General features: G+C 41.6%; 1 protein-coding gene across 7 annotated transcripts; it reads right to left on the minus strand.

Moving 5' to 3' along the window:
* Positions 1 to 237: 237 nt before the first annotated feature.
* LOC135113627 (peroxisomal ATPase PEX6-like) lies at positions 238 to 13,291 on the minus strand. 7 transcript variants are annotated; one of them, XM_064029018.1, is made up of 14 exons: positions 11,183 to 11,329; positions 9,738 to 9,942; positions 9,379 to 9,439; positions 7,829 to 9,206; positions 7,004 to 7,127; positions 5,241 to 5,424; positions 4,754 to 4,869; positions 3,881 to 4,045; positions 3,124 to 3,270; positions 2,439 to 2,547; positions 2,082 to 2,198; positions 1,722 to 1,799; positions 1,304 to 1,591; positions 238 to 306 (listed from the first exon to the last, which is right to left on the minus strand). In XM_064029018.1, the coding sequence occupies exons 4-13, from the start codon at positions 9,197 to 9,199 to the stop codon at positions 1,318 to 1,320; spliced, it is 2,685 nt and encodes an 894-aa protein (XP_063885088.1). In that variant the 5' UTR covers positions 9,200 to 9,206; positions 9,379 to 9,439; positions 9,738 to 9,942; positions 11,183 to 11,329; the 3' UTR covers positions 238 to 306; positions 1,304 to 1,317. The 7 variants fall into 7 exon arrangements, with proteins under 7 accessions (XP_063885088.1, XP_063885087.1, XP_063885085.1 ...); XM_064029017.1 differs by lacking the exon at positions 11,183 to 11,329 and adding an exon at positions 13,205 to 13,291 and having other exon boundaries at positions 238 to 1,591; XM_064029015.1 differs by having other exon boundaries at positions 238 to 1,591.
* Between the last annotated feature and the right edge of the window lie 442 nt (positions 13,292 to 13,733).

Raw genomic sequence — 13,733 nt, forward strand, 5'->3', positions numbered from 1 at the left:
ATGCATGTGTAAAGTGACATTGGACTGTTTAGCTAGAATCTTGTCGCTTATAATAAGTTGCACAAAAAATAACTGAGACAGCAGGGTTGGTGATCATCAGTCATAGTAGTAGGTTTGAAGTTTGAATGTCAGAAAAGATCAGTGGGAGATGACGATTTCAGACTCAGTATTCAAGTTTAAAGAGCTTTATATTTTTCTTAAGGTTTTTGATCTGGAGATGAAACTCAAAGCACCTGGTTTTTCTTTTTTTATTTACACCCAGATACATTTACAGCAGTTGTCATCCATGCTCTGCAGGAAGCACCTCTGAAAATACAAGGACTTATGGAATGGAATGCAACCGATGGAGCAGGTCAGGAGTCAATGGTGTATGTATGTAGCTAGATATACACATCATGGGCCTTAGTACTGTAATTTTGCCTCATGAGACTTGCTTACATATCTGCTTACATATCTAGATTAAAACTCGCTTTCATCTGATGATTATTATAGAGATGCAGATATGGTGGTGTCATAGTGTTGTTTTGGTTTATTAAATAGAAATTTGTTGAATTTCTAAAGGAGTCAACAGAACAGTTCTGAATATTATGATGTCATTTGTTACCATTACTGCAGTATGTATACTTATTCAACATTGTGCTTGATGTTTCAGTGGGTAGCTGGGGCACCACATACACAGCTTGCCCGGCTGTCATCCTTCTTGTAGGTTGGTCATTAAATGAGTACCTGAGGAAACCTGGACGTCACAGTGGCGCTGTATCTAGGGATTAAGAGACCTCAGGCTGAAAGGCCACACATCACTATAGTGTATTCCAACTTTTGCCTTACAGTACACAGCATCTCTTGTTATTAAATAAGGTTGGAGACATGCAACAGCTGTGCATGGTGGATGGTCTCTTAACCTGGAAGACTGGGCCACACTGTGACATCCAGGTTTCTAGTCAACCTTCCCCAGGTTTCCTCGGGTATTCTCATTCATCATCTAACTCAAAGTATGAAGAGATGGGCAAGCTGTGCATGAACTCTCATTGCCCCAGTCTGGATTTGTTGCCAGGCATGCTGGCCACTGCACAACCACCGAGATTCATCAAGCAACAGGACAGAACACAGACACAACAACATGCCTGGCTGGCTATCATCAACCCAAATAAGAACTGATCAACTAAACTAAGCCTCTTCTCAACTCCTATTTCTCTCCCTTTCTCATGCTGTCTTGTTTTTCCTCTTCTTGCAGCATCCTGTCTCCTGATCACCCTCCTCTTCCCCTCTCTTCCCTACAACCCTTACACAACAACAGTCTCACCACAGCAGCTCCTGTCATCTGTGGGCAGTGTTAAGGGAGTGGTAGTGAGCCAGCTCCCTGGTGCTGACTGATGGCACGAGGCTCTTGGCTGCCTTCTGCAAGTCCTCCTCAGTAACCAACACCTCCGCTTCCTCCTCCTGCAGGTGGCCGGCCCGCACTGCACTGATGCAGCGGTGCAGGGCCATGTAGAGGGCGTCAGTCACCAGGGCGTACATGTCGGCTCCTGTCAGGCTGAGTGGCAGCAGGCTGGCTACTCTCTCCAGTGAGGTGGATGGACTGACAGGTATTCTGAAACACAAGTACATTTCACCCACTGTTTCCATACGCAGTTGTTTGTTTACATACAGCGGCGAGCATTACTACATTGCAGATACTCATATTTTTATACTTTTTTCCCTTCTAACTTCTTGGGACTCACTTGGATGTCACAGCCTTCAGAATCTTCACTTGCCCCTCGTGATCCTCACAGACACCCACAAACACCAATTTCTCAAACCTGCAGCACAAGAATGGATTAGCAATGAAATGGATCATAACAAATTTAGTAATGAAATGGATAATTTGTTATGATCCAACAAATTTAGTAATGAAATGGATCATAAATTTATTATTTACACAGTGGGATTGTATGTACAAAAAAACCTAAAATGAATATGGAACTTTCAAGTGGAGATATCAGCTGTACTTTTTGCCTATGGTGTCTAAAAACTTGGATTAAATCTTACATATAACAAGTGAGATAATGAACACGTTTGCTCCAGTAGTCTGATCGCCTCACCTGCCGGGCCGCAGCAGTGCAGGATCCAGCAGGTCAGGCCGGTTGGTGGCAGCCAGCACAAAGACGTCTGCTGCATCTGCTGCTCCATCCAGCTCGGCCAGTAGAGCAGACACAATCCTGTACCCATGTGGCAAGGTTTGTTATGGTAGGATCCTTTTATTAGTTAAGAAACAGAATGTTCAGACTGTGCTGCATCCCTGCTGCTCTTTTATACTTTCAGATCAGTGAATGATGTACTTCACAATAAATCAACTCAATACAATATTTTTCTCATTCTCTCCCCTCAAAAAACAATGCCAATGTAATTTCTTGGATACTCAATTACAAAATATTAAACAACACAGACCAGCCACCCACCTGTCCATGACGCCACCAGAGTCACCCGAGTGGCCGCGGTTTGGGGCGAGGGAGTCCAGCTCGTCAAAGAACACCACACAGGGGGCGGCTGCATGTGCCCGCCTGAACACTGTGGGGCATACCAACGACTACAACCTGGGACACAAGCCACACTCGGCATGTGCTCACTTCGACATGTTGGACAAGTACATATTAAGAGCAACTAATCTGGGACAAGACACACAAACAGCAAAACACTGAACACCTTGCTGCAGAGTTACATGAATGGGAGACATCATCCATCACTCATATGCTCACTGACAAGAGTGGTACATGAATTAATTTAACATTTTATCTTTACCTACCTACAAACTTCTAATTTGGCCATGCTGTCTAAAAACCTAATGAATCAAATCACAATATTTAAGATGCACACGACTGTTTCTGTTTCTCTGCCTCCACCAGCCACACACTTGCACCACCAGCACACATGCCACTCATTTGTCAATTATATGCAAAAGATGGATTCTCAACACACCAGGAAGCAGAAAACCACATAAAAAAAAAACAAGGTGTAACATTCTCATTCCAGGAAGGAAAGCCCCAAACCTTGCCTCACATTCTCCTCACACCACAAAGGAAAGCACCTCAAGCACATACCTAATTCTTCTAATACCAAAAATAAGAAAACCCCTCAAACACACACCTTGCCTCACGTTCTCCTCGCTCTGCCCAACGTACATGTTAAGCAGCTCTGGGCCCTTCACTGAGAGGAAGTTCAGGCCACATTCTGTCGCCACCGCCTTGGCCAGCAGTGTCTTGCCAGTGCCAGGCGGTCCATACAGCAGCACACCTGAGAGAAGGAGGCATGGGAGGCGTAAGGGAGACTAAAATGGAAATCTGGCAGTGACTGAATTTGTTTTTATTCTCATTCCTTTTCCTGTGATATATGAGAATTGAAATCCCCTCGACAACTAACAATTGTCAACTTGGAGTATATAGAATTAAGCGTGAATATAACTGTCAAAGTAAACAAAATCACATCATTTAGACCACCTACAATACATACAAAAAAAAAAAAAAAGCAATTTCAGAATATAAAGAACTGAGCTTGAATGAAATTTTTGAAGTATACAAAATTGTGTCATCAGATCACCTACAGTACATACAAAAGCTAAGAATGCAATGATCAGAGGATGTGAATGCACCCTTCTATTGCCCTGCTGAGGACGTGGCAAACTCCAAAATGAGATGGATAAAAAAAAAAAACTATCATAAAAGCTATACATAATAAAGAAATGGTTAAAACATGATAAAACAAATATTAAACACTTTTACACAAGAAAACTATTTAAGGCTAATAAACAAAAATGCAGACTGAAAACTAATACAAAAAAAACACACAGTAACTGGACCTTGCAGTGCATTAACGCCCCACAACACCCACACAGATGCTCCCTTACCTGAGTGTCTCATTTTGCTGGCCACAAGTGAAGGGTACCGCAGGGGCAGCTGAATGGTGTTGATGATCTGCCGCTTGGCCCCCTCCAGGCCCCCCACCTCCCCCCACTGCACCTGGGGGATGTGCGGTGCCCCCAGAGCCTCACTGCGACTTGCCTGCAGCTCATCTGGAAGCCAATGTGAAGGTTAAGTCATGGTAAAGCTACAAAAATTGCAAAAGTGAAAGTGGCAATATATGGAAAAGGTACAACATCTATGGAACTGAAAAAACACAAATTTATGGGAAAAAAAAAATGTTTAACCCTTTCACTGCTATTTGGCATATCCTTTAATCACTAGCCAATCTGAGACATCACTTCTTGTTGCACATTGCAGTGAAAGGGTTACAAATTCTACTTGGGTTTTACCTTAGCTAAACCTCTACACTGCCACACAACTTGCAATACTGGACAGGCCTCACTCCTACAGTCCATAATGGCAAGATATTACTTAAGACTTGCATGCATGTGACTCGACCTACAATGATACCATTACATTTTTTTATGTGCAAAGAATACTGGCCATGAACTGTAAAGAATACTTGATTTTTGTTCCTGGAAAAATGAACACAAAATTATCCTTCTTTAGTGTTTGCCAATTTAGTTATTGATATACCTACTAAAATAGTAAAAAGTTGCAAGAACACCATCTCACTCACTGGTAACCTTTAAATACACATTAAAATAGTAAAAGGGAACATCTTTTTTCACCAATAACTTTTAAATACCTCTCAAAAATGTAAGAAGTTATAGAACATCCATTTCCCATTGATAATCCTTACTAAGTTAATCTAAACATACAACAAACCAATCAACCACAATCCAGAGAGGATATACCCAGTGCATGTAGGAGGTCACAATACTGGAGCTGTGGCGGTGACCTCTGTTGCCCCACACCCTCACTGCCAGGCTGCTGCTCATCCCCCTTGGCAGCCCCTCGCATCAGGCAGCGTCTGGGGAGAGGGGCAGACAGTCATACCTACTTACTGCTCACTGGCTCAGTTTAATCGTGAAAAAGTGGGGATGGTTAGGAAGAGCAGTAGTTGGAATTACCGTAACATACATTCCAAAAAACAAATGATAAAATGATTATGGGTGTTTACTATCAATTCAGAATGTACGAACCCACCTTAAAGAGTGGAGTAATTAGCAAGGATATGAGGTTGAGAAGGATCTAAACCCCTAGACCTAAATGATTATAGGCATACATGGAATACAGCCAGTCAGTTACATTCAAGGATTCTTCAGTTACACACCAACCATACACTTAGCAGCCTACTCTCTGCTGGCCTGGTATATAGACAGAAACAATCAAAATTCTCACCTCTTGGCAGCATTCACCAGTGCTATGAAGTCTCCCAGCATGAAGCCGGCAGTGCGCTGGGCCAGGGTGAGGCTCTGGTGGGCCGAGAGCCACGAGGGTAGGAGCCACTTGAGCATATCACTCCGCTGACTAAGACCTGCCTCTCCCATACTCTCATGGTAGCTCCACACACTCCACAGGTCATCTGAAACAGGGATTAGTACAGTAAAGCTGGGTTTGTGGGCAGCGAGGGGGGAGGGAGGTAGGATTAGGTAAGGATCAGTTTGTACATAAAGCTTAAGTTGGCAGGCAGTGAAAAGGAAGGAAGGGATATGGAAGTGAGGGGGAGGGAGGCAGGGATAGGTAAGGATCAGTTCATACATAAAGCTAGTGTTGGCAGGCAGTGAAAGGGAAGGAAGGGATAAGAACCTTATTTAGTACATTAACACTAGATAGGAAGTGAGGCTGCAGGGAGGGATGGGGAAGGATAAGTACAGACCTTGCTTAGTACATTAACCCTTTGACTGCTATTTGCCACACTTCTCCTTAACCACTAACCACTCTGGCACATCTTTTCTTGTTCTCCTGTCACCTCCAAATGCTGTACTGATTAGAAACTGCAAAATCTATTCTTTTTTTTATCCCCTTTTTTTTCTTGTAGATGCGTATGAAGATTCCATGTGTTACTTTTAGTCCTGTGAATTGTTCCATACCACAGTGGAAGAGTTAAAGTGGGGTGGGTTGGTGGGCAGCAGCGGTACAAGGTGGGAGGATTAATTGTGGACCTTGTTTAGTACATCAGACTTAAGTTGGTGGGCAGTGATGGGGAGGGAATGGTAAAGGATCTTGTTTAAGCTACTGAAAACAACTTGTACTGTTCTACCTGTCATCTGTATAATAGTATATCCATAAAATTGATTCATATAGTCCTAATTAGTTTGCTGTGACTAAATGCCTGAATGCACAAAATACATACCCACCAGTCATCTGTGTGATCATATATCCACAGCTGGGCACCATGATAAGTAAACTGGCAAGCTCTTAAATCCTTCTCTTTTTTTATCTTAAACCTTTACAATTCACAGTAAATAATCTGTAGTATTGATCTGGACAAGTGAGTGGGACTGTAATCAATGTTTTGTGATAAATTTGAAGTATGGTTTAAATAAAGGACAAAAAATAATTTTGAGACAACCAGGTTATTAACTAAGTGGGATGGTGGTGATGAAACAAAGAATATAGCAAATATATAAAGTTCTATACTGTTTCATCACCACAATCCCACAAAGTTAATCTGGTTCAATCTCAAAATTCTGCTCTTTTGGATTGAAACACCTCAAATTTAGTAAATAACATTCCAGTTGCATTCTTTCTACATCACTTTAACTGAGCCTTTTCAGTTTACTACATTATTGACAATATTAAAAAGTCTAGTTGGATCTCAAAATTCTGCCCATCTTTTAGCTAAACTACACCTAAAATTTAATGCAAAATACTAAAGTTGGATGCTTTTTTTACATTACCTTCACTAAAACCTTTACAATGTACATCACTATCAACAACACTAAACATCCAGGTTAGATCACAAAATTCTCCTTTATCTAAACTCTACCTCAAATTTAATGCAAACACTTAAGTTACATTCTTTCTACTTCATCTCAATACCTGAACTGAACTTTTACAACTTCCAGTATAAACACTGAACAGACCTCACTCCTTCACTCTACATTAGCAAAGTGTTGTCTGAGCAGAGGCCACAAGACTTCACCAACCCTGTAGCTCACCAGAGAGAGTGTCACGGCTGGGGGCAGTGGCAACGAGCACCACAGATGGCTCCTCACTGCACAGCTTTGCCGCTTCCTCCCTCAGCGCTGCCACTACTCGCACATCCTCCTCACCATCCCGGTCCTTAGTGTTGGTGGTCCAGATTTATTTACATGTTAATTTGGACCCAGCAAACATCAAATTTTAATCATTTCTTTACCTCACCTTGTCACTTATTTGCAAGTCAACATTTGCAGACACAGTGAACAGCTTGATAAACTTTATTCTCTACCTTTCTTTAATCTTAAATGAATTTTCTGAAACACTAAAACTTAGTCTCCTATAATTATAGTATTGTTTGTTATTTTCCTTCATAAAAAAAAAATGCGAGATTCAAAATGTGATTCTTTCAGTAATATTTCAACACATTCCACAAAAAAAAAAAAAAAAAATATATATATATATATATATATATATATATATATATATATATATATATATATATATATATATATATATATATATATATATATATATATGAAAACATTACCAGTGCGATATAAAAACACAACTGCTAACCACTTACACAATATAAGAAGCTAAAAGAAAAAAACATTAAAATATATTATTAAAAGACAGAATATTATTAGCTTGACTTAGCCCTGTAAAATGTGTAAGTAAAAAAATGCATATAGTTGAGAGAGAGAGAGAGAGAGAGAGAGAGAGAGAGAGAGAGAGAGAGAGAGAGAGAGAGAGAGAGAGAGAGAGAGAGAGAGAGAGAGAGAGAGAGAGAGAGAGAGAGAGAGAGAGAGAGAGAGAGAGAGAGAGAGAACAAGTGACAGTACCTTTGCTAAACAGTGGACATCCTGTAGCACAAGGAGACAGGGGCCAATGGAAGCTGCTCGTACAATCACCTGCCGCAGCTTTGCCTCAGTGCTGCCGCTGGTGTCCCCCCGCAGCTGCCAGCAGTTCACCCACACTATGTCTAGACCCACGGCAGAGGCAGCCAACTTTATGACCTGCTCACTGCCTTGCCCAGGCAGACTTAGAATCAACACAGTTACACTCTTGATGTGGTTTGCTGCCTTATGTTCCAGTTCACTAGAGTTTTTAATATTTGCTTTGATTTTTGGTCTCTTACTGGTTACCCTGGATGCTGACGTACTTCCTTTGTCACCGGAAACTATGGTAAATGTTTTTCTATCTTGCAACACCATTCGCATGATTTTCAGCAGTTTAAAGTACATTTCTCTCAGCAAAGGAGGGACATCTATCTCTCCTTCGCTGTTAATACTCTCCGTGTAAGATGGGAAGGCAGACAGTGTGGCGCCAGCAAGATAGAGATTTGTACTGCCAACAGCTACATGAACACAGTGCTTCGTCTCCGCTCCAGACTTCCCGATGACTCTCACCACCTTAATGTAAATATTCTTGGGAGGAACAATGGCATTATTTTGCATCAACTCATGAGCAAGATGGCTTGGTACAGGGAGGACCAGAGTGTCACCCAATGATACAATTTTGCGGACTCTGAAGTAATCTATAAGTAACGACTCCAATTCACCGCTACGTTTATACTGCGCTGACTCTATAACCTTGACATGCACCTCCGACGCCATGTTGGGAAGGCAAGGAGTGACATTCCCCATCCTGCTCATGTCAACCCCTTGCACTTCATTCCACAATGCAAGGACTTTCTTCACCACCTCTGAAGAAACCCCCGTGTAGCAATCCACAAAATCCACACTAATCCCTTGATCTGCATCACTGCCAGCATCCAGCAGGTTGTGGTGGAGTACAGGAGAAACGAGGCACAGATTATCATCCACATCGGGACTCACAACCACCTGAATCCACCTTCCTCCAGGATTTGATAGGGAAAAACCACATGTGTGCTTTGTATTGGAGTGACTGTCTTGGAAGAATAAAACTCTCTGCCACTGACCATTCCTCAGCTCAAGGCCTAATGCAGCTCTCTCACTCACAACAGCAATGGCATTCAAGTCCAGTTCGCAGTGAAGGTCCTTAGGTGCTCTCCCCAGCAAGGTCTTCACAGACACCCTTCGCACCCTCAGCCTGCACCTGGCCAGCCTCTGTCTCCGCAAGTAGGCAGCATGTCTCAGGGGATTCACTAGGTGGGGTTTAGCAGCCTTCAGGAACACACAGGTGAATAGCAACACCTGGAAGCACGCCAACACTTCCTGGGGCTGTGGCATTGTGGATCTGAAAAACACAAAGGTTAGTCCTACATTATAACACTTTTCTGATATTGCATCTCAAATTTTACTGTCACAATTAATTTTGATGGATTCGGAATACATGAAACCTTTCTCATACTAAAAAAATACTTTACTATACTTAAATTTACACAAATAACTAGTGTTAGCATATTTACAGTCACATGTCACAGTGTTGGCACCACTGGGTTAGTGTTCTGCAGGTCTAACAAGTCAGTCCTGCAAAATAAAGGTTAAGTTTACAGTTTTGTCAATTTCCTAAATTATTTCATTATAAAGAACATTAATTTACAACAGGTTTCATCTAACACAAAGCAAGCACAAAGTATAAACATATATCCAAAGAGTGATGTGGATTAATGACGACAAATATTGCCCAACCTTCCTTCATGACTGTCAACTGATCATCGTCTGCCAGAAGCCCACGAGTAACACAAGGCTGGTTACATTCAGACCGTGGTGCACCAGTCTGACGCCACACGACACAGCCAGCACCGCAGCACAGACCACCACTCACCTCTATTGGCACACGCCGCGGTGCCTCCACCCTGACATTTCTTGTGCTGCTAGACCTGATGTAGACACACACACACACACAGACACTGAGGCAGAGCAGAGACAGAGACAGGCGCCAGTGGTGACCGAGTGATCCCCGCGGCCTCCCGTGTTATTGTTGACAGGCGGCGAGTGTCGAGCGTCGCTTCAACGGTGCCTTCCTCTGCCTTGCGGTTCAGGCAGCACACACACACACAAGCAAGCAATAGGAAAAGAGGAGCTGATTGGGGTGTCACTGGCAGAGAGGAGGTATAGAGCATCAGAAGGGAGTGGGGGAAGATGGGATGACGTTATCTATATTGTAGTAAAGGGGCACACACACACACACACACACACACACACACACACACACACACACACACACACACACACACACACATAGCTAAAATGAATCGAGAATTAGATAAATAATCTCAAAAATAAACCCATATACTACCTAAGGAAAAGTGCTGGCCATCCGTGTTTTCAGCTGCGGCGCCCCGGCCGCCATGATGGTTTGCCAGAGTCTGCCCCGATTCCAATATTATTCATATTTCCTTAACTTATATATTTTGGCTTTTTAACTAAGTTTTTCTTGTTTGTAAAATTATATAGTGGTGTTTTGAGTGTTTTGAGTGCGTGTTTTAATGGAAGCAGGTTAATTATGAGGTTGTTTCATCGTAAATATGTCTTGTTTTTATCGGTTATTTTTTCATATCGCCACACAAAAAAAAATTATTTCAGCCGCTAGACGAGATTTTATTGGCTCAACAAATCGGTGATAGTTTTTAAAATGTGTTGTGATTCCGTTGAGTTAAATATGTGGACTTTCAGTGGGTTTTTAGGCCTATTAAAAACTCGAAAAGTTGATGTTTTGTAATTTTTTTATTTCTTTATTTCAGCTTTTAGCTAACTTCTGATTCTTTGTAAAAATAGTTTCGATTTTTTAAAGTGTTTTGTGTTCGTGATAAATGAGATTTGTGGACTTCTAGAACGTTTTTTTATCGTGTTTATGTTCCAACAATTTTTTTATGAGTTGCTTTAAATATCTTTATTATTACCGAGGCTTGAAATATTTTAATATGCCTAGTATTAATTAAAGTTTATACCCTTTGAAAAAATATAAGGCATTCCGGCCTAGCTCCATTTTTGCGAAGGGTCAATTTCAAAATTAACCGAATAACGTAAATATGGCGTGACGTCATCAACTAGTGACGTCATGCGGGGACCGATACCCGGGACCTCCGACCTCCCTCCCTTCCAGCCTCCCTACATTGAACTTTAGTGTGTGTGTGTGTGTGTGTGTGTGTGTGTGTGCATGTGTGTGTGTGTGTGTGTGCATTAGACTTTAGTGTGTGTGTGTGTGTGTGTGTGTGTGTGTTCAGGACACAGCCTACCTAACCTTATGAGATACATAATATATTGTACCTGCCACACTCCAGACGCTGTGCAGACGTGGTAATAAGCCGTATGAACACAAACTGTACCGCTGCATTGTCTTGGAAACGTAATATCGATGTAAAATAATCCCTGTAAGTGTAATGAAACACCATCTGGTCACTGTGACACTCAGCAACAAACTGAAGTCTCCAGCTTTTGTTTCTCGCCTGTTCCCTCCCCCTCCCCCCTCCCAAAGACCGCGATGTGCCTCGATAGCAATGGCCAGACACACACACACGTCACAGGCACGTCATGGCCAGTGAGTGTGTGTACCAATAGCCTCACTGCAGTAAACACACACACACACACAGGTAAATTGATAAGTGAATGTATATTTGAATGAATGATTTGGTGTGTAGATACTTTGGTTGTTGTGTGTGTGAGTAAGTGGATGGGTGAGTGGAGGGTGTGTTGATGTGTGGATGGTTGGTTTGGTGGAGGTGAGTGGATAAGTGGATGAATGAGGAAGGAAGTGGTTGGGTGGATGGGTGTGGATGAGTGAGTAGGTTGGGTCAGTGGACAGTGGATGGATTAGTGGGTGGTTGTGACTGTGAATTGGAAGGTCAGTGTGTAGTGAGTGGATGGTAGGTGGATGGGTTGGTAGTGGATGGGCGAGTGAGTGTGGATGGGATGAGGGATGGGTGGATGGCTGGGTGGGTGGGCCTGTTGGGAGTGTGTGGTGAGTGGATGGGTGGATGTGGTTGAGTGGGTGGGCTAGTGGAGGTGGGTGGATGGGTGGGTGGAAATGACTTGGTGGATAGATGGACGCAAATAAAATAATTGTAGTTACATATATTAATTTTGTAACAAGGAATTAAATAAAAGATAAATAGATAAATAAAAAAATAAATAAACATAGCTGAATAACTACTTTTAGTTAAATTACACAAAATGATAATAATAATAATAATAATAATAATAATAATAATAATAATAATAATAATAATAATAATAATAATAATAAAAATAATAATAACAACAACAACAATAATACTAAGAATACTAACAACACCAAACAACATCGCCCTGAAGCTGTCTAAGGGACCTTTATCACTTAAAGGGCCCTTAAGACTTTTGAGCATCCGATCCCAGTGCCTTGCCCCACACACGCACTGTACAGAGGCACGCTTACCATGTACAAGCAAAAAATGCAAGCTACTTTATGAATATCTTTTACATAATGGACGCGATATGCAAATACTATTGATTTATGTTCCATGGATGATCGCGATTGTTGCCTAAATTATGAAGCCAGTGCTTAATTTCCTAACTAGCGTGTTCAGCAATAACTATCAATTGCTGTGCCGCTTGTGGCCGTAATGCCCACCTGCCTAATACATTATGTAGATTTTATTTATTCATTTGATTCTTAAATGTGAACTGTATTTTGTTTTTTGTTGTTTTATTTTAACATTAGTAGTATTCATATGCTATTTTATATTTCTGCGCCATATGACCTCAGTTGTTGTGGCGTCACGCAAGATACTCGTACTTTATGATCACGTCATTAACTTGCCTTCTCTGATGTGATTTCCCAGCCACACATGCAGCGCGGCACGGCAGTCCCTCTCTCAAACCTCCTCGCTACTTGATACTTATTAATGGTCATGTTGCCTGCATTTATCATCACGCCTGACATCCTCCTGGGCTTCCCATCATCAATATTCCCTTGTCCCTCGTCTCCTATTCATTGATTGACTTTTATTTCCAGAGAAGAATACTTTTTTTTCCGACTCCTAGCAGTTATCCTTGCTTCTTTCTCTGCTTCCCTTCGTCTGACTAGCAGCTCTACGTCCCGACTCACCCAGCTTGTCTAGTTTCATTCCCATTCACCGATAATTTTTTTTTCCCTGTATGATGAGTTTTCTTTCCTCCTTTATTCTGTTCCCTACTCACGATGAGGCCAAACTGACTGAATTATTGGAAAAGAATACAACACGTGAATAAACTCTGGCCGTGACTACTTAATAAGGACCAATATAGTGTGCGGGACCAATATAGAGTACGTACCTAGCTGTGCATGTTGGTGGACAGTAACCAGCAATCCAAGTAACACGGGAAAATGGATGACTGGACTAGAGAACGGATGTTAACTCTGCTGAAGCTTGTGGAAGAGTTGTGGCTAAGTAAATCAAATAATCCTGATAACAGTCTCGTGATACGAATGAAGCTTCTTATGCATGAAAGAAACTAAACCAGTTGCTTATGGTATGCAGTCTGGGACCAGGCATATATAAAACGGTAATAGTTTAAACCAAATACTCCTCATAATCTTCTCGTAATACAAGTAAATTTTCTAACGCAGGAAAGGAAATAAAACTCTTGGGTATAGCGTACGGTGGCAGTTGAAATTAAATAACCCTGTCTTGTAATGCGGGTAATCTTATAAAGGGAAATTAAATCGCTTGGGTATAATATGCAGTCTTTATATTTCAATAACATTACACACTTGTGATTTGTCTGGTGTAGGCGTGAATAGAAATCAACTGCTGGTAGTAAATATACAAACATAGTCTATATATATATTTCTCTCCTGACT

Source organism: Scylla paramamosain, chromosome 26 (genome assembly GCF_035594125.1).
Source record: "Scylla paramamosain isolate STU-SP2022 chromosome 26, ASM3559412v1, whole genome shotgun sequence".
NCBI lineage: Eukaryota > Metazoa > Arthropoda > Malacostraca > Decapoda > Portunidae > Scylla > Scylla paramamosain.